The 21,801-nt window shown below is 46.0% G+C and overlaps 1 protein-coding gene across 1 annotated transcript in view; it reads right to left on the bottom strand.

Moving 5' to 3' along the window:
- The window catches only part of Baalc (BAALC binder of MAP3K1 and KLF4), a 75,840-nt gene that overhangs the window by 5,131 nt on the left and 48,908 nt on the right, over nt 1–21,801 (bottom strand). Inside the window, exon 2 of the mRNA XM_036207859.1 lies at nt 7,358–7,524. Within this exon, the coding sequence (XP_036063752.1) occupies nt 7,358–7,524 (167 nt within the window). The remainder of the gene's footprint in view (nt 1–7,357; nt 7,525–21,801) is intronic.

The following is a 21,801-nucleotide window of genomic DNA, read 5'->3' as shown; positions in this document are numbered from 1 at the left end:
TCTGGATTCTAGACATGGAAAATCAGATGAGGCTCGAGAACAAGTGTCTTTACCCACTGAAGCCATCTCACCAGCCCAGAAAAGGACACTTTCTAGCAATATTTTAAAAGGATATTTGGAGGCTGAGACAACAACCCAAAGGTATCTGTGAGGACATCCAGGTTGGTAATTACTGAAATCTAATTACAACTTAGAAGGTTTAGATTCTGTGTCCAATGTGAAATGTCCACCATAAACTCACAGGTTTGGGAATGTTCTTAAACTTTTAGGAGGGGCAGCCTCCTGGGAGGAGGTGTGTCACTGGGGGACGGGCTTGAGATTTTAGAGCTCAGCCCTAGTTCTTTGTCCCTACTCCAGACTGTGGACAAGGTATGACCAGTTGCCTGGTGCTTCTGCCTTCACCGCCATCGTGAACTGTATCCCTCCAACTGTGAGCGGCAATAATCCCTTCCAACTCAGAGCCGCAGTTAGCCCTTCCTTCCCTGAGTCGCTTTTAGCCCTTCCTTCTCTGGGTCTCTGTTGGCAGATACTTTGTAGCAGCAATGAGGAAATGAAACAGTACAAATTCTAAGCCCACATGAGTAAGAGAGGGAAAACTATAAATGTCACACATTTTCAATGTTCTCTTCTTTGATAAGGCTACAGAGATACACAGAACAGTTAAACCCCTCTGTCTCTTAGGATTGGTTTGTAAATCAATTTACCCCCTTTGATGTAGTTTTCAGCCAGCCAAACCTTTCCTACCCTTATCCTACCACCCACCACCCACCCCTTTAATGACAAGGAAAACTAAGTGTCTCTATTACAATTACTGGCTTTAAAAAAAAATCTCACACTTCTGTTTGATAATGAGAGAAACCTATTTGGCACCTTTTTCTTTCACAGCTACCTGTGAATACAATCCTTCCTTCACCTCTAATTTTCTTGTTTTGTGAGCTCTGTCACCATTGACTCTCATTAATGGGCCACCTCCTGTTTCTCACCCAAACCGACAGCTTTTTTATTCTTGTCTCATTTCTGTAGGTCTGGAACCCTGTGAGTCAGAGCTTTGAGTCCCCTTGACACGGCCTCTTTAATTAAGAGTCATTTTCTGGCTGCCATTCTCAAGGGTAGCCAGATAGGCTGTGATAACTCCTTGGCAGCCTCCAACCCAGATGGACTTGTCTCTCTTGGGGTTCAGAAGTCAATGATCCAGCTCATTCCCTGTGGTGGATAAGGTCAGGTTGGAGGCTTCATCTCAACTCAAGATTGCAACACGATTTGCTCAGCCCCCTCTCAGTTTCACCCCAAATGGAAATAGAGATGTTCCTGCCTGTGTCTCACTCACACTGGCTGTACAATGCCTGGATCTAACACCAGCTGTATAAAGCATTTCATAGTTCTTTGCAGAGGACAAAGAAAAGCAAGACTGAAAAATTGTGGTTTGCTAGATACTGTTTTTTTTCCCCTGTAGTATTAGTGTTTTTAGTTATAAAAGCCACGCATGAACTGGGTATGATAGTGTACCCCTGTGATCTCAGCACTTGGGAAGTGAAAGCCAGAGGACCAGAAATTCAAGGCCAGCTCTTGCTTCATAGGGAATTTGAAGCCAGCCTTGACTACTAGAGATCTTGTCTAAAAAACAAAACATAAAATATATATATGTATATATATATATAGGATCGTTGTAGTTTGTGGCACATTCTTCTAATTCTAGCACTTGGGCAGCAGAGGTAAGTGGATCTCTATGAGTTTGGGGTCAGTCTGGTCTATATAATGAGACTATATATAAAGCTTGGTAGTGTACACTGTAATACCAGCACTTGAAAGGATAAGGGACAGTAGTTGAGAGTTCAAATCCAGCCTAGGCTACCAAGCAAGCATGGAGTACATAGTGAGGTTTCAAAAGACAAAACAAAAGCTGAAGCATAGGGAGGGAAACCATGACAGCATGCTATGGTCTTTGGTGCCTTCCCATAGTGAATCATAGAGAAGGAAACCATGATAACATGCTATGGTCTTTAGTGCCTTCCCATAGTGAATCATGCTTAGTAATTCTTCATGGACTATTCCAGGGATGCTGTAAGCATCATAGGACTCTGTTATTTCCTCTCTCAGAAACCTTTATTTCCTGTTTACCTTTAAGCACAGTTGAACTGTGCACCCATCCATTTGTCTTTCTACTTTTTAATCAGACTATACCTTCAAGAAGATAGAGTCCTAGACTGGTTTGTTCACTACAGGGTCTAGCTCAGTGCCTGATACACAGTAGACATCTAACACATGATTTGAAAAACAGACACGTGCAGACAGACTTTCAGAAAGAAAAGGAAAAGGGTGCAGTGACACACGCCTGTAATCCCACACCAGGGGAGGTGGAGGCAGGAGGATCAAGAGTCCAAAGTTATCCTTAGCTGCATAATGAATTCAAGGCCATTTTTGAGCTGCATAAGATTTTGTCTCCAAAAACAGAGTGAAAAGGGAGAGCGAGAGACAGAGAGACAGAGAGACAGAGAGAGCTCTCCAGACACAGGACCTGTTAGCCCTCTCTGAATGCCCTAGAACGTTCTCACTGGCTTTCAGTGACATAAATCATTGACTGCTCCTCATATCACCTCCAGAACATTGTGATCTTACCATGTTTGCTTGCACATTAAGGCATCTGAAGTCATTTGGGCTGATGTGGTTTGCCAAGGACAATGTCCTGCAGGTGACAACCCAAAATAAAGACATTGGCTCCAGGTCCCACATCCCGATGAACTTTGATAAAGTTCACACTAACTCCTAGGAAAGGGCTTGGGAGGCCGACAGTCAGAAGTTTAAATTTCAACATAGGCATAGCACAGCTCTGTGTCCTGTTGGATGGATATTCAGCTTGTGGGCCTCCATTTGCCCAGGTGCAGAAGGATACTTCACCTTTCAGAGTCATGACGGTTAAAAACGATGCCATATATAGTGTCTGGCACATAGTAGGCGTGTTCATTTACTCCTCCCTCCCTTCTCAGAGGATTAAAAGCAGGCCTTGTAGGCTGTATCACAAGGACTTAGGTCTCTGTCAGATCTCCATTAAAGGTAGGCAGACACTAAGAAACCTCTAGTTCCCAAATTCTATTGAAAGGGAGAAATCAATAGCCATCTTGAGATGCTCTCCCCAGCCCGCCTCTAAAGGTATTTGCTGACCAGCAGTTTTAGAACTGACCAGAAGTTGAACTCATGAGAAGATAAGGCTGAAACAATAAATCTATATATCCTGGACTTGGTAAAACAGGATATGGGGAGTAATGGACTCAACTGACCAGAAATTGAACTTATGGGAATGTATACAGTCTGGGTTCAGCAAAAGCAGGACATAGGGAGTAAAAAGTTATGTCTCTGTAGATACCCTGAATCCTGTTAGCCATCAGTAACCTCATGCTTACAGTTCAGCCAGTAACTTCAAAGAACTACCTCACCCCTAGCCCCTTCCTCCAATCCCAAGCTGCATGTACACCTTTCCTATATAAACCCCTTCAAGTGAGTGCTCAAAGCCATCCTCCTCCACCCACTGTGTCGGATGTTGGACACAGGACCAAGCCCCCGGGCTTGCTTGTTTTATTATTTAAAAACCTCTGTGTGCTTGCATGGATATCGGCTCTGTGGTGGTCTTGCTTGTGGGTCTTGTGACCTGGGTACAACACTATGAATGTTAGAGCATTAACCTGGGGTTAATCAGCGAACGTTTCATCTTAGCAACTCCACCAGAGGCCAGCTGTTAGCTTGCCACAGCATGATCAGACCTGCTTTAACTTACTTACCCTACAGGGTTTCATCAAGTGTCACAAGGACTTGTTGCTTTCCCCCATGAGCCTCAGGGAGATGATCACAAAGAAGGTAACAGCTGCCATGATACGAAGATGTTGCCAGAGCAGAGTTGGTTTGGGGGGCACAGCCTCCCTTTAATCTCAGTGAGCTGCTAGTCTAGTCTCATTCAACTAACATTGAACTATTAGCACCTAGTAGGTGCCTTAAACGTAAAATACCCTGGAATGTCAAGGGAAGAATAGAATGAGAAGGGAGGCTGTGGCCCAAGCACCTTCTCCCTGAACTGGTTTTGCTGCAGGCCAAATCTCTACAGAAATCTCTCAGCTGCTCTAATAGAGTCCTTCCTTCTTCCCAGGTGCTGGCTGCTGAGAGCTCCCAAGTGCCCTACCAACAGCCTGCCTCTGGTTCCCCCCAGTGGTTCCATCTGTTCCCTCCCTTCACATAACTTCTTGCTTCTGTTTTCCTGAGAGACTCCTTCACTTCCCAAGCTCTTCCTTGATATGCCTCACGTCGCCATTGTCTGGGTGAAATTCCACGCTGACCCTTTCCTTTGAACTCTGTGGGGTTTCACCCATGCTTCCTCCATTGTTGGCCAGACACTGGGGGTGGATGCTTTCATAGGAAGTCCCTTAGCTGAGAAGTAATCCAGACAATGGGTAATTCCTTTAGTGTCTGGTCACTTTGCCAAGAACAATAAAGCCACTGGAGAGAATGTGCAGCTTTGGAGACGTGAAAGCCTCATGGGCAGCCAGCCACATGCTCAGAGCTGCGTTCACATGGTATGTCTGCCTCTGACGAATACCTGAGGGGGGTTTGTTTTGTTTTGCTTAGATTTACTTGTCTTCATTTCATGTGCATTTGAGTTTTGCCTCTATGTATGCATGCCCCTGCAGAGGGCAGAAGAGGGAGTCAGATTCTCTGAAGCTGGAAGTTTCAGATGTTTGGAGGGAGTCGGGGGTGGGAGTGAGGAGTTGGCATGCTTGGAGTGGGTGGGTGGTGCTTCGTCTATGAGCACTCTAGCCAGTCAGGAAGACAGTTTGATGCTACACAGCTCAGAAGCCAGTGCTGGTTCACTTTGAGAGTCTGATCCCCAAATAGTTTACTGTAGGCATATGTAAGCACAGCACAATTCGGTGAAGTTTCCTGGTGACAATGAACTCAATCCCGTGTGCACAGCAAAGTGTAGAACATGGCTACATTGAAACTCTTTGGAAAGTGCGTGTGACATCTCCTATAAAGATGGGTTCTGTAGACCGGCCGAGAAAAACAAGCTGGAGAGAAGGTCTCGGGAAGGATCCAGTGTGGTCTTGGCCACACAGACAGTGCAAAGGTCCTCAGGCTATCAACCATGTCCACTCCCTACCGTCTGGCAGAAAACAAGCTATACATCTTTCCCTTTGAAGAGACAATCCCAGTCCCCCTAGTGTTTATCTGTGAGCATAAGGACCTGTGTGCCCCCCACAGTGGTGAGCCACCATGTGGTTGCTAGGAACTAAATCTGGGTCCGCTGGAAGGGTAACAAGTGCTCTTAACGGCTGAGTCATCTCTCCAGCCCCAATTGAGAATTTTGTTTTAGTGTGTGTGTGTGTGTGTGTGTGTGTGTGTGTGTGTGTGTGTGCGCGCGCCATAGAATACCTGTGGAGATCAGAGGATAACTTTCAGGAACTGGTTCTCCCTTTCATAGGTTCCTGGCATCAAACTCATGCTTGGCAGTTAGCACCCTGACCTACTGAGCTGCCCTGAGAGGGTTTTGTCTGTTTGACTGTTAAGGGAGATCTAAGCCTGAAGAAAATGGTATATCAAGGTGCAGAGAACGGGTCTGGAGGCAGCCCAGGTCTGGACTGCCTTAATGAACAGAAAGCAGCGACAGAGGTGCCTCTGGTGTTGTTTGTGGGACACAGGAGGGGAGCTGGGTGAAAGAGAACAAGCCAATGACTTGTTAAATGTTGTGAGGTCAGCATGGCCCCAGACAATCAGGAAAAGCGTGGCATATAAAGAGCTCCCTACTGAGACAGCCAATTCCAATTTGAGAAGGATCATTGTTGGTGCATTGGTTTTGCCAGTTAGCACCTATTGATGCTAGTCAGAAAGCAGGGACCAGAAGGAACTGAAGAAAAAGAGACATGGTTTGTCTGATGGGACATGAAGTAGAGAAGGCTCCAAACACAAAATGCTGTTGCTCACCATCATGGGTACCACTCATTTAAGTCCCATCACCCTTCAGAAATGAATTTGAGCTTTGGAGGGGCATCTGTGCTCACGGAGAACTTGCTAGTCCCACTGGTGACTTCCCAGGTCCCTCAGAACACAGTCAAGTCTGCAACAATGTTCTTTATCTTATTGTCTGCCTCTCGCTCTCACGCTGATGGCCGCTGGCACTCAGGAAACAGCCCTCTGCCTTTCCCACTGCTGGGCTCCTGGCATTCAAACAGTGCCTGGCATCTGCACAGCACTCTAAGGGCCTTGAAGAGTGCTCGTAGGAACTAATGAGGAAACTCTCAAGGCCTAGCAAGGATTACCTTTAACCCACACATTTTTTTCTGGTAAATCTGAACTAGAAAACCGCAAGAGGTGTGTGCATGAGGCTGTATGCTTTCCCCAAAGTGCCTCCTGGAGAAGAACTATCATCCAGGTGATGGTGCACAGGAAAAATGCATTAGCATTCCACTTAATAAGGTCATTGAGTGGAGTGCCAAGCTGTCCTGCTCATCCTCTTTGCCATTGTTTTGCATTTATCTCGATGTACAAGAGCAGACTCATCTTTTGTTCCTTTGGGTATTATCTCATTTCCACTGTGTGTTTAAGGAAACTGAGGTTCTGAGAGATTGGTTGCGGCAAGTCTGCTCAGTTAGTGAACTTCAGAGATGAATTTGCAACCATTTTGCTGAGCGGAGCCTCTAAAGACGACTAGTGAGCAAGAATTCCATCACTAGGTAGGAAGCTGAGCCCTCAGGGAGCAGGGGTCCGAGCTGGGAGAGGTGGACCAGCACGTTCTGAAGCAGACAGTAAGTGGTGGACTTCGGGGAACATGAGAAAGTGGGAGGGGGGACTGGGGAGGAGGAAGAAGAGACAGCACAGAGCCACAGCTCAGAACTTTAGCTCAGGCTGCAGCCTCTCCAAGGAGGAGCCAGGCACAGCAGGAGAAACGCCTCCAATCGGTCAACAGCTCCAGGAAGCAAAGCATCAGAGGATGGCAGCCAGGTTCAGGGACCCACCACACCATCTGCCTCCTGTTCCACAGCAAGAGTTCAGGGAATTGATGTTATGATACTTTACAGGAATCACCCTTGGGAACCTTTGCACTGACCAGCTGGTTGGAGGGTGAGAGGTAAAATGATCCTTGGACAACACTGTACCTAAGCAAGCACACACTTCCTCCAGAGGGTTGATATCAATGACACATTTCTGTAGGTTAACTAAAACCCAATAGCCCACAGGGAAAGGATTAAGTGAGGTTTGCAGTAATTTTTTACACGGAGGTTAGAAAATCTCTGTCACCAAGGGTGGTGGTCCTGATTTAAAATAAACTCCACCCCTGTTCTCCAGTCCCCAGTTGATTCTGCTGCTGTGACCCTACCTCTGTGGTCCAAAGGCCATTCTGTTTCTGGGTCAGAGGGCCTGAGCTGAGGCTCTGGGGGTTGGGACACTGTGTCCCACAGTTCATCCTCTTCTCTGGGTTGGCTGTTCCACCGGGGGCTGCAGATCGGAGCACACCATTAGAGGACAGTCCATCTTCCAGCACACCTGGGGAGGCAAGGAGAAGATGGCACCAGAGGCTTGCAATGGCAGGCATTGCAAACAACCCCATGGTGCTGGAGAAAAGGGCAGCCACAAGGTCTCCTGGAATTCTACCACGTAAAGCTGTCTTTTCCTGAAAGAATACGTGGATTTTTATGTAAAAAATGAGATTTTAAAGTGATTTTGTGGTTTGACATTTTTACTTAACAATTGATGACAACTTTTCCTCTCCATTCAACATTCAGCCATGTGATTTTTTTTTTTTTTACACATGTGCTGGTTGTATGGAAAAGCCATCATTTAACCAATCCCCTCTAACTAGATAATGCCTTTCCACTTTCTAGTAATAATGTTACTGGAATAATACTCATTTTGGTTCATAATTTTATTCTTAGTGGTTCTCCTGGGATAAATTCTAGAACTAAGGTCACTTGTATGAAGGTTACACTGAGATTTTTTCCCCATCTCCACCAGTAGGACTGAGCAAGTGTGTCCCATAACAAATGCCAAGAAACACAGGATTTTAAATAAACAGCCTCACTGAAGAGCCAGAGGAGGACAAGGGAGCAATTCATGAAGCATAAAGGTACGTTATTTGCAACAGAAAAGGGCCCAAGAAGCATGGAGGGGATCTGCCAAGAGCGAGAGAAGCCAGCCAGATGCTGCAGGAGTTATGGGGTGAGGGAGCAGCCAGAGAGGGCATCCATTCTCCTCCACCAGCCTAGGCTAGATGGCCATCAGGGGCTTGGCTCACAGCAGCATGCTGCACTCAGGGGCATTGAATTTCACTGGTAAGGCTCAAATTCAAAGAGAAAATGATGAAGAGTTTCAAGGTGGCAACCACTGAGCTTTGACTCCAAGCCAGGGCCCTTTGGAGCCCAGCACATCCTAGGTGCCATATGGTTGCACCATACAGAGATACCTGCTGTAGCCGAGAGGTCGCCAGCAGGGTGGTTGGTCTTCTTGTTGTTGTTGTTGTTGTTTGCATAGGGTATACTTCTGGATAATGAAGGGAAGGATGTTGTTTGTGCTGCTCTGTATTTACCAATTTTGGCATGTTTTAGAACTAAGAAATACAAGTTAAATCCACACAATTAGAAATACTGGGTGTGTTGGTGACCTTTTGGGGTAACCTCTTGACCACCCTGGAAAGATTACACCTGGCAATGGTCAGTGAGCTGACCGTGTTTCAGCTTGTCACCAGAATTTCTCAGCTTATCGGTCAGGCTCAGTCAGGCCAGTCATTATGCACTTAGCTGATTGTGTAACTCATAAGCCAAGAACGTAACCCACAAGGCTAATGAGAGGGACATGAGGAGACACAGCCGGTGCTGGGCCATAAATAACACGCACACTGTCTGTGCCAGACATTGTTAGAGGCTTTGTGTATATTGTCCCATTTAATCCTCACAGTAGTCCTTTGAACTAGGAATCATTACTCTCTCTCAATAAAGGAAGTGGTCCCTGTACTGTGCTAGGCACTGGGTCTCATCTGTGTATCTACTGCTTACCACTCTCTCCCTACTGTAGCCTGGGGGGGGGGGGGAGGGAGATGGTGGGTGGCATCCTGATTTTAAAGGAGTGGAAATTAAATTAGATTTGTGCTTTTCTGACACTTGGGATAAAAGCAAGTGCTTCCCCCTGGGAAAACTCGCAAGCAGGCAGTTCTTGATTTTGGTGAATAGGAGACCCACCAGGCAGATCCTAACACCCATTGCCCAGACTTCTGATTCAGCAGAGATTCAGGAATGTGGATTTCTGAAAGTCCCCCCTAGATTCTGAGGCAGAAGGCTTATTGTATTTTGAACGTAGATGTAGCTATATTCAGACCTGCCTGTCTGTATCTCACAGATTAATACTCTCATTGGTCTTGAAGGTTATGGGCAAAAATCTCTATTTTCTCACAGTGAATTCTAGAGCAGTATAATAAATAAGATAGATTTGCTGGCTCCTTAAAATTTGTGTGCCCCGAGAGTACCTCTTTTTTTTTTTAACGTCCTCCACAAAATTTCCATCCCCTCGGAGAGATAAACTAAATTACTGACTTTGCCAGAAGATTGAAAACAGATGTGCCATTGCTTGAGGAACCACAGCCAGTGGCTTCTTGCCAAAGGTTCCGGCTATCTCAGCAATGAAGCTGGGTAGGAGGGTCGACTAGGGACGTTTAACATGGTAGCTGGCAGCCGCAAATAGGATGAGTTTGCTCCTTAACCCCAGCACCTGGCTCTTCCTGGTCAAGGTGACCAGAAAGTCTGCCCAAAGTCATGAAGAAATGACTACAAGTGTTTTCCCTCAATGACAGACATCAAAGTTAAGACATTGCTAATATATTTGGGAAGAATCTCTAATGTCACATCAGATGGATCCCTGGCTCATTGAGCCCTGTCTAGGCTCAGATCCAGAACACATGCCCAATGGTAATTTTGTCTAAATTGAGCTATAAATTAAATCATTACCCCTCAACCACTTACTGGGAGTTTGTCTTCTAATTTTCAAAATGAACTGGAATAGATAGTGATGCCTGCCATTTCTTTAGTCTGATGTATAACTATAAATTCAACATGATATATAATATATGACCTTTTGCATTGGTATTATTAGATATTCTAATAAAATATTGAATAACCCTTGCATTCATGGATGATTGATTTTGGACAAGGATGCCAAAATAATTCAAAGGGGAAAAATAATTTCTCAATGGATGTATTAGAGATCCACATGCAGAAGAATGGAGTGAATCCTCTACCTCCCAACCTAGACAAAAATTAGATCACAAGGAACCAAAGATCTAAAAGTAAAGGGGAAAACTGTTAAATATTTCTTTAAAATATAAATCACAAATATTCATGATATTAAGTTAGGCAATAGTTCCTTAGAAATGACCCAAAAGCACAAATAAAAACAATAAAATCCATAATTGGACATGAAATGAAAAGGTAATCCACAGGGTAGGAGAGAACTTTGGGAAATTATATCCCTGTTAGAATGAGCTCGTGCAATTCAAAAGTGGAAAATGGCAAATGGCTCAACTGAAGTATGAGCAAAGGGTCTGAGAAGACACCGACACAAAGAAGGTAGGCAAATGGCCAAGGATATCTGAAACCACGGCCCCAGGAGACTCCAATCAAACAAACAATCAGAAGAGCATTGCTGCAGATGTGGAGAACCACGAAGCCTCTCCTACTACTGTGAAAGGCAGCATTCCAGCTGCTTTCCCTCGGCCAGGCTTTCAGAAAAGTAGACATGGAGTCTACCAGCAATGCCACTACTGGGTACACACCTAACAGAAATGGAAACAGCCACCCAAAAACTTGGACGCGAATGTTTGTAAAGGTTAATCTTGATTGCCAATTTGGTGGGGTTTAGAACCAACTAGGGAAACAAATCTCTGAAAATGTCTCATGAGGCGTTGTCCAGACTCGCTCAGGTAGGGCGGGAAGATGCATTATAATGTGGGTTGAACCATTCCATAGACTGGGATCCTAAATGGGGTAAAAAAGGGACCCTGAGCCAAGCACTTGCATCTGCCACTCTGCTTCCTGAATGCAGATACAGTGGTCCATGCTCCTGCTGCTATGCCTCTTGCTTCGACGGGCTGCATCCTGGAACTGTATGCCAAAATAAAGCCCTCCTTTCTTCCTTCATTGCCTTGCTTAGGTATGTTAGCTCAGCCAAATAACTCACATGATGCTCACAACAGCAGCACTCCTAATAACTAAAAGTAGAAATAGACCAAACATCTCACCAGCTGGTGGGTGGATTAATATTATTTGGTAATACAGACACTGAAATACTGATATATGCTATACACCAACCAAGCTGGAAAACATTATGCTAACTGAAAAGTCAATTACAGAAGGTAACTGTTACAGAAGCTTATAATTACACCTTATAAAATATTCAGAAACGGGCAATTCTAGAGACTGAAAGGTAGCTTAGTGGTTGCCAAGGGCGTTGGTATTGGAGGAGATGAAAAATGACTCTTAACAGGTATGGTATTTTCCCCCAGGTAATGAAAATGTTCTAAAATTGGTGGTGCAGGTGGCTGTACAACCAAATTATAGTTAAAGAAAGCAAGTATTAAAAGGGGGAAAACCCGTGAGCAACACACTTCAGAATGTTTTATTGACGAGAGAGAAGAGGCACATCTGAACTTGCATTGGTTGGGAGAGACTGACTTCTGAACTTGAACAGTCCCTAAGGACAGGGGTCCTGACCACAGTGCCTGGAACATCTAGGCTGTGGAGCTGAGTGGCAGCCCTGAGGGACAGTGAGTGCTAGCTTGACTTTCCTGTGTTCTCACGGGAACCTATGTCTTCTCGCCCCTTCCTCCCCTCTCTCTGACCATTCAGTGGGGGCTCCCTACTCATCTCTCCTCGCAGAGTTTCGTAGGGCAGACTGAGGCTGTCCTTGCCAAGTCTCTGTAGCAGTTACTTTGGCCTGTCCTGACCTAAGCTGGTATAAAAATTCAGCTTCCGCTACTGTCACGGGTGCTCGCTGCTTCTAAGATGGGTCGTTACTGTGACTACGGTGGTGGCACCCTGTGCTCCTCCCAGGTTGCCCCAAACACTTCTTTGCCCCCTCTTTCCTTTTTCTCTCCCTTGAATGTTTCTCTTAAACACTTAGAAGCATCACAGTAAAGCACAGCAATGTGGTGCCTTATTTTCTCACAGTCCAAGGGAAGGTGTGAAAAAGCTGATTTCCAACTGAGAGTGATGAACGATGCCTGCCTGTAATCTCCGTTAAGCCAGGCTGATGGTGCGTTCCAGGTCGGCCTTGTCTAAATAAGTAAATAAATAAATAGTTCGATTTCCCCGGAGGCCTCTCCCCTGGGCTTATAGATGGACACCATCTCCCTGTGTTTTTGCAGGGTCTTTCCTAAACTGTCCTTTATATGAGGACACCAGTCACATGAGACTAGTGTCCACTCAGACTAATTTTCAAAGGCCCTGCTTCAAATACAATTGTATTTCAAAGTTAGGGGTAAGAGTTGAGACTTCGCTACAAATATATTTTTTTAAGATTTATTATTGCCAGATGGTGGTGGTGCACGCTTTTTATCCCAGTGCTCAGGAGGCAGAGGTAGGCAGATCTCTGTGAGTTCGAGGCCAGCTGATTGACAAAGCGAGTTCCAGGACAGTCAGGGATACACAGAGAAATTCTGTTTCAGGGAAAAAATGGATTTATTATTTATTTATGTATATGAATGCTTTATCTGATATATCTTCATGGAAAACGTGTGCCTGGTGACCTGGAAGTTCGGGGCAGGGGGTGGCACCATATTCCCTAGATCTGGAGTTACATGTGGTTATGAGACATCATATGGGTGCTGGGAACTGAAGCAGGTCCCCTCCAAGGTCAACAAGTGCTCTTTAAGATCATGCCAACTCTTCAGCACCCAGTACACAGAACACGAATCTTAAGGACACTCACATCTTGCAGTTCCTTTTATAAAATAATGTTTATTTACTTTACTTTAAAAAAAATAGATGTTTCGGGGCTGGAGAGATGGCTCAGAGGTTAAGAGCACTGGCTGTACTTCCAGAGGTCCTGAGTTCAATTTCCAGCAACCACATGGTGGCTCACAACCCTCTGTAATGAGATCTGGTGCCCTCTTCTGGCCTGCAGGCATACATGCATGCAGAACACTGTATACATAATAAATAAATAAATCTTAAAAAGAGAGAGACACACACACACACACACACACACACACACACACACAGAGAGAGAGAGAGAGAGAGAGAGAGAGAGAGAGAGAGAGAGAGAGAGAGGGAGAGAGAGAGAGATGTTTCATGTAGGAAACTGAACTGTGGTGATAAGAAAGTGAAAATTACCTACAAACCTACCAGTCAGGGACAACTATTAGTAGATATTTTGACTGTCTCTCCCCTATCTATTTCCAATGCATGAGTGTGTATGTGTGCTCACACTCAATTTTTAACAAGTAGACAATGAAGCTAATCCATCCTGTGCTTCTCCATAAACATTTCTACTCAGTTTCATCCATCCCTTACTTCTTTCTCAGGTTAGATAACTTATTTCTTCTATAATTTGTTTTTCAACCAGCCAATGCTTTTCAGGGTATTTAACTGGCCCCTTCTCTGTACCAGGGACTCTTTAGGTGCCGGTTACATCTGAGGCTACGGTTCACTGGTGTTGCAGACTCTCAGCTAACTCCTCCCCCGGCCTCCTTCCTTTCCTTCCTGCTCCCTGTTCTGTGTCTAGCCCCTCAAGTCCATACTAGAGAAGACACAGGGGGGTGGGTAGCAGAGGGTGACTTTTGTCGGAGGGAGAAATGATGATCTGAAAGTGTGTGACACAATGATGTCTGAGAGAAAGTGACGAGGCACGCCTGTGTCTTTTCCTCTTCTGTGAGGCCACTTTGGACCCCATTTTCTTGGGCTGTGGTGTGTAGTCCCAAGCACCCACCAAGCAGCATCCTCAGGGTAATAGCAAGTGCTAGGGCTGAAAGTCCGAGGAACTGAGTGTGGAGAGAGGCCCTCAGACTCACTTCCCATCCAGAGGAGCTGGTGGCTTTCCTTGGCTAAGCTTCTGCGGGTCACAGCCCTGTTTCTGCTGGGATGGGAAGGGACTTTTTAATCTCTTAATCTTGTTCTTCTTCTGTACATGTCCAGATAAGGCATCCTGTTCACGTTCTCTTACCACAAAGTTAATAGATCTAATCAGTACAGGACTTTAAAATGCCCTTTGACTGACCCAAAGGCATCTGGAACCACCAATGCCTCCTGGCTGTGCTCTTCAGAGTCTTTCTGAGTCTTCTGGTGTAATTTTATGCTTTGCTGCATCGAATGTTGGTATCCTCCATAAATTATACCCTGAAAGTTAATTTCTAGTGCAATAGAAATAAAGGTAGGACCGTTATGGGTGAAAGCTGTGCCTTTATACAAAGTTGGAAGAATTTGCCTTCCCTTCACACTTCGTCATGTGAAGCAGGACTCTGTAGTGGGTCTGAAAACTCTAAGATTTTTGCTTTCAAGGACATTTGTGCTTAGTCTCATTTAAAAAAAAACAAAACATAAAACAAAAAACAAAACAAAACAAAACAAAACAAAACCCAAACCCAAACAACAGTCCCAGTATCTCTTCTCTGGGTTAGGCAACAGTGATATGTACTGTGTCGTCAATATAAACGTTTTTTGTTTGTCTGTTACTATAAAGACAGCCCAGGCAGATTGGAGAGGTGGTTAGATGGTTAAGAGCACATACTGCTCTTGCTGAGGACAGGATTTGGTTCCCAGCAGTCACATGGCGACTAACAGATGCCTCTGAGTCCAGTTCCAGGGGAATCTGATTCCTTCTTCTTGCTACTGTGTGCTCTTGCAAACATGTGGTGCATGTATTTACACACACACACACACACACACCATAGAGGCACAGCTCAAATGCTCAAATGTCTTAGTCCTTCTAGGGCAGAATAGACCTTTAGTATCCAAGTAGCTTGCTTTCAGAATTATAGGTAACACTGCAGAGCACCCAGTAAGAGAGTGAGTGATTGAAGGGAACTATCCTGGTTCTCTTCTCCTCCTTAGACCTGTGAAGTCAGCCTTCTGGGTTATTGATGACGGGTTAAACAGAATTCCCGGAAGCCGTTCCCAGGCTTACTGCCATACCCCAGAGCTGCTCTCAGGCCAAGAGTGCGGCCAGGTGACCCTGGTATATCTCCACTCCAGACAGGATAGTGACTACCTGTTCTGAGGTGGGAAATGATTCCAAGGCACCTTAGCAAGCTGGGTGCTGTGGACATGTGGTAACCCACCCAAGGGGACAGGGAGGGGCTGCCAAGCTAAGTCGGGAAGGAATGGTGGCTTTGGTTCCACCCTCTACTGGACAGTCAGAGCAATGGGTGAGAGCCATCAGCCACCCCAGCCTGGCCTTTCAGCCATTTCTCTATACCCTGGACATAGATCCCAGATTCTGCTCTTTATGGGATCTCCTGCCTTTTCTGGCTTGGTGGCTTCAATCCCCCTTCCCTGTCATCTCTGCTGTAAGCCCATGGGACATCTGACGCCACCCACAACCTTTACCATACTGTCTGTTCTACTCAGAAGCACCCCCCACCGCCTTCTCCATCTCTACTTACTTAAGCCTGGCTTCTCCAAGGGCTTTCCTGTACAGGGCTGCACTCCCTACTTACCCCCACAGCGTCACCCTCCCTCTTTGGATTTTTGTAACTGTTGGAATGATTCATCCCATGCCTGCCTGGCATGCTGTCTAAAAGGCTCCATTAAAATGTCTAGTGTATATATGCCTGGCATATATGAGACACTCAGGAAATGTTTAAAGGAGTCCTAGTCTGTAAGCAGGCTGCTGGACTAGGAATCTCACCGTGGAAAGAATTGATGTTAGGCCTGTAGGTGTTGATGCAGATGTTTTTATGAATATTGATTTATCAAACAGCCGCAATTACAAGGGACGTGGGCGCAAGCACGAACCACTTCAGCAGCTCTGATCCCTGTGCTAGTCGAAGCAGAGCACTGGCACAGGCAACCAGCTGCTTGCCCTGTTCCTGTGCAGCTTGCTATGGCTCCCAGAGGCTCCCATGAAGGCTGGCATCTGAGCACAGACTAGTGATGCAAGTCTTCTCCAGATTCCTCCTGAAGCCCTGGCTTGTGTCCCGTGCCCGTTGATGAGATGTGCCCTGGGACAATTCTCATGAATGTCAGAGCCCTCTAGTGAGTACAGTTCTCCAAAACCGTCCTGCAGTTTACTAAAGACGCCCTGAGGCCTACGCATAGGAGAGACAGCTCACAGAAAGCACTAGAAAATCCAGAGTTGTGGATGAAGCATGAAGGCCTTTTTTCTTCAGAGGAAAAAAACAGCTGATGCCTTTTCACCCACAAGGCTGGCGTTGATGTCATCTGACAACCGGTGATCTCTTTGCTGTTCTATGGAGCCAGACTTCCTGGATCCTCCAAAATCCAGGACATTGCTTAGGCCCCAATCCTGAGCTTTGTCTCTCAGTGAATAGAACTCACCCTTATGAGAGGTCCCATGTACTCTGCATCCTCCATCAATAGAACCCATCCTAACATTTATTACAAATCCTTCTTCTCTAGGCCCTTGCCCTGAGCTCTGTTTATCAGCCAGTAGAAATCATTCTTATTGTAAAAGTTACAGGTGCTTTGCTACTTTGCTAGGGAGTTTTGATGTAGACATCTCTGAAGCTTTGTTGTGATAATTGCCATGTGGAAACCTTTTCCCAGAGTTTTACTGTGTGTAAGAAGAATAAACCACAAACTCTGGAAGCTTTTGACTCAGTGCCTGCTAAAGTGGTGCTGACCTGAGTTTCATTCTTCACCCCATTTGGATGTTTCCCTGCCTTGCTTGCAGGGACCCCAGTGCCTACTGACAGTGGGGCCAGGGATGGTGCATGTGAGAGCCTTCTGGGGCTTCCCTTCCACTGCACAGCCTGTGTGTGTGATGGACAGGGGCGTGGGATAATGATAGCCTCTGGTGAGGTGTGGAGGGTCTGACCTTCAAGTGTCAGGTTCTAGGACTGAAATGCTGGCAGGGCCTGGGTCCCCAACTTCCCAAACACCCATTCTTTTTCTCTAATAACAGAAATTCCTTGCACAAGTGCTGTGGATTGTCCAAAAATCACATTGAAACTTCACCCCCATTGTGGTGTTAAAGTGGGGGACTTTGGGAGTTTTTGTCATGGGGCTCCACCCTACTCAAGGCCTGTTTCACTCCTCCCCCTCGTGAAGACAGGGTGTTCAACCTCTCTGCCCTTCTGTTTCTTCAGCTGTGTCATCCCCAAGGAACAGGCCTCTGGTAAACAGGGTTTTAATCTTGAATTTGGCCTCCAGAACTGTGAGAATTTCTGTTCTTTTTTTTTTTTTTTTGGTTTTTCGAGACAGGGTTTCTCTGTAGCTTTGGAGCCTGTCCTGGACTAGCTCTATAGACCAGGCTGGCCTCAAACTCACAGAGATCCACCTGCCTCTGCCTCCCGAGTGCTGGGATTACAGGCATGCGCCACCACCGCCTGGCAAATTTCTGTTCTTTATAAACTTCCCAGTCTCATGGTTTCTGTGATAACACCACAAGCTGAGAGCAGGGATGGTATCTTATATAGTACCATTGGCATTAGGGGATCAAAATGTCCATTTCAGGAGTGAGACTGTGGTAACACGACTGCCTTTCTCTGCCTTTCTGTCTTTCAAGGCAGAGGGCTCTTGTTAGGATGATCTCAGAGCTGGCTTTTGAGTTCAAGGAAGAGAGTGAACATGATCCTGTCAAGTCACATTCTTCTGTGCCAGAGATCAAACAGAAGCCACTGACATGTTTTACAGCCTCTCTTCATCTTCAGTCCTTCAAAGGTGAAGGACTTCTGTCTGCTGCAATGAACTCGTACTGCTGAGTTGGAAAAGCTGGGTAACTGGTGGAAAGGAAATCAAAGAAAAGATATACCCGAAAAGGACCTATCCGGTTGGGTGTAGGTGGGGAATGAGTGGAAATGCAGAGGAATGTGGGAAACACTGGCTGAGAACAGAATGATGTTTGTGGCAAATCTCTGCCTGATCAGTAAAAGTCTGAGAGTCAGAGGATTTCAAAGAGATTTTACCTCACAGCGAAGGAAAATTCCTTGGCCTTGGGAGATGGCTTGGTTGGTAAAGAGCTCAGCATGTAAGCTGAGAGTCTGAGTTCTATTCCCAGTGCCTGTGCTGGGGGTGGGGAGTAGGGTGGGGGACATGGGACTAGGTGTGGTCACATCTTATAAACCCAGCACTGGGGAAGCAGAAACAGGAGAGTCCCTACAGCTTGCTAGTCAGCCAGTCTAGCAAAATCATCAAGCATCAAGTTCAGTGAGAGAGCGTGTCTCAAAAGCCAAGGTGGAGAGCAATTGACAAAGACACCCAGTGCTGACCTCTGGCCTCCATAGTCCTACACATACACACGTGGAACATGGACACACAACTTTGTGTAGCTGGAGTCTTCCTGCCTGGCACACCAGAGGACAAATCTCTCTCACCCGCCAGTCCTGCAGCTGCTCAGACCCAACCAAGTAAACACACAGAGATTTATATTGCTTACAAACTGTATGGTCATGGCAGACTTCTTGCTAACTGTTCTTATATCTTAAATTAAGCCATTTCTATTAATCTTTAAGTTGCCATGTGGCTCGTGGCTTAGCGGTATCTTAACATGTTGCTTTTTATCACAGAGGCTTGAAGCGTCTCTCCACCTCAGCCTTCCACTTCCCAGAATTCTCTTCTCTGCTTGTCCCACCTGTACTTCCTGCCTGGCTATTGGCCAATCAGCATTTTAGTTATACAGAGCAATATCCACAGCACCTTTGTGACATTTTTCTTGGGGGTCAGAGCAGGGTTTGAGACCCCTGCCCATCTCTCTCAATCTGTTTTGTTCTACTAGGGACCCTAAGACTTAGCAAGTTTGTGACTTAAATTCATGCTCACTCAGTGAGCGCTGTTGGCGATGGACTCACTGGGTACCGGAAGGCATGGGCTACAGTGGAGCAGGCGATGCCTTGGAACCAATCCCAGGCCTGCACCCTTGCAAGTTGTGGGCCCTTTCAGAGACAATCACATCTACCATGTTTTTGATATCTTCAGTGTCAAACTCTGCTATAATAAACCAGAACCCAGTGGCCCAGAAAAGCCCAGTATCTAACCCAAAGATAGTTAGGCGGTGAAGACTCCAAACCCAGGTCTGTGTAGCTCCAAAGACATCTTGTTCTGTCTCCTGTCTTAGTCATTGCCCTACTACTTAACATCACTAAGCCTCATTTTTCCTCAGATATAAAATGAGAATCATGATAGCTACATCAAAGATTGGTGATCAAAGAAGAGAGAGTAGGTGAGCTGGCACACAGTCAGGATTAATTTCACGCCTTCCCACCTCCAGGCACAACTACAACTTACAAATGTTTGATTTCAGATCCTTCCTTGAGAGCAAAGGGAACACACAGAGTAGGTGGGAGAAATGGGTGGGGCCAAGAAGATAGCATCAGCTACCAGCTTTGCCAAGTAAACAGCTTTACCTCTCAGCTGGGCAAGGGGTCCAGCCCCTCGATAGTCTCATCCCAGGGTCCGGGAAGAATCTACAACCAGCTGGTAATTAATCTTTGATGAAAAGAAATGAGTCTACGTACACGAAACCCCTTAGTTCATACACGTTGTTATTCTGTGATAGTTTTCTCTCTACACAGCTTCTATTCTGCTCTCATGTCTAGCTCCTTTCTTGCCTGATTTCTCTCTATATTTAACTACTGTCCCCTCTAGGTTCTATCTTCACTCCTTCATCTAGTTCTGTCCCTTCTAGGTTCTCACCCATCTAGTTCTTTCCCTATCAGCTCCTCTCCCATCCCCTTCTCTCTCCTCTGGCTCTTCCTCATCTTGTCCTTCCCCATCTGGCTGTTCCTCATCTCCCATCTCGTTCCTCTAGTACTCTCTTCTAGCCCTTCAATCTAGTTCTTCCCCATCTCAGTTTGTTCCTCTCAAGTTCTTAACCATCTAGTTCTTCCATTCTCTTTTCTCTTCTCCATGCTGTTCTCTGTCTATGGAAAATACCTGCCTTTTCTTTCCTTGGGCAGGTGGTTCCCTGCCTCCTCAGGAATGTTGTTTTATCTCTCACCTTGATGTGTAAAAACCTCTTTTGTTCTCAGTCAAAGTGCTCTGAAGAACCACTAGGCCTCCTCAAGGCCAGGGAATGGTCTAAGCATCATTAGCACAGGAAACAAAGCTAGGAGTCTCCTGCCAGCTGGTCTCCTAAGCTCAGCAGGGCAGTTAGTAACTTAGTAGGTTCAGCAGGTCTGGGGAGCTGAACTGTTTACCAATTGGTCTGGTCATGCAAGGATTTCATAGCAGAAGACAGCTGAAATATTAAAGGCTGGGTAACACCAAATATTCATAATAATTGGCTTGCCTTTTGACAGACCCTTGGCCGGTCAAAGTTCAGTTTTAATACACAGCTGAATCTCTATAATAATATTCTTGTGGCCTGCAAGAGGTGGCCACCTCCCAAGGGACTTAGACCCGGAGCTAAAGGCGGCCCACGGGACCAATGTAATCTGGAGTTTAAGGGATGAAAAAGAACTGAGACCCAGTTGGAGGCAGACTGCTGTTGTGTCGGTGTCCAGACACTCTTGGTGAGCAGAAGGCTGCAGTGTGACTCACTGGAGCAGAGATGAAAACAGAACTCCCGGCCTCTGTAGGACAGACAATCTGAGGCTTGGCTGTTCCTGGATCTTTGTCATGCTGAAGGAAATTGAACAGAGAAAAATCTACACAGAAACACATCATGAGGTTCTGAGCCTCTCTGGGGTGTCGGGCTCTGTCCCAGGGATCAGGGAAAAGGGTCCAAAGAGAAGTATGGTGTGTGGGGTTGGGAGACCTCAGAGGTACTGGGTGTGCTGGAAAGAGAGGCAGCTCAGAGAAACTGGCAATGCACAAGACCGGCAAGGAAACCCAGAAGCCCAGCTCCTGGTGGTCATATGTCCCTTGTTAAGAAGCATGGATATTGTTCTGTGGGCAACGGCACCTCAAAACAGCAAAGCAGACCCAGATGCCAGCCTGGAGGCAGGGATCCTAGATGGCTGCCTTTCTCTTTGTGGTTCTTCCTGGCTGTTGGAAGGTATTAAGATATTATCTTCCAATCCTGGACTCAGTACATTGTAAATCTCTATCAGAAGGCTGCAGCTTGAAGTGCCGCTTTAGAAAGGAACTTGTTGTTAAAAAGCTCCCCTGAACTCGGGAGGCAGAGGCAGGGGGATCCCTGTGCATTTGAGGACAGCCTGGTCTACATAGAAAGTTCCAGTCTAAAACAGACAAACAAAAATATACATAAACAAAGGGAAAAAAAACCCCTCATCTGAATGCAATTAAATATTTGCAAAGAAAAGGCAGAAAACTGAAAATTCTGGTGTACATTGATTAGGAAAATCATTTGTAAGCACGCTCCAGAGGGAAAGGCTTGAAAGGGCGGAGAATGAGGAGGTGGCCTCCTGACCTGCCACCATGTCGTTCCTGTTCACGGTTAAACAGTTGGTGGCATGCAGCCCTGCTCTGTAGTAGCCGTGAAGACGGCAGAATCAAATACAAGCCCCGCTGGTCGGCTTCTGCATTTCTGAACTATGGGAATACACTCTCATTTCCCGCTCCCTGTCATGTAAGCTCTGACGAGATTGCCCAGAATGTAAGTTTGAACTGACGTTTCTCTCCAAACAATTGACAGATTCAAGCTCCCCTGTCTTGACAAGTTCCTGAAGGTTCTGGAAGTAGATGCAGTTGGCTTTGCTTA

Source organism: Onychomys torridus, chromosome 16, assembly GCF_903995425.1.
Source record: "Onychomys torridus chromosome 16, mOncTor1.1, whole genome shotgun sequence".
Classification (NCBI taxonomy): Eukaryota; Metazoa; Chordata; class Mammalia; order Rodentia; family Cricetidae; genus Onychomys; species Onychomys torridus.
This window is presented reverse-complemented; position numbering and strand designations above follow the sequence as displayed.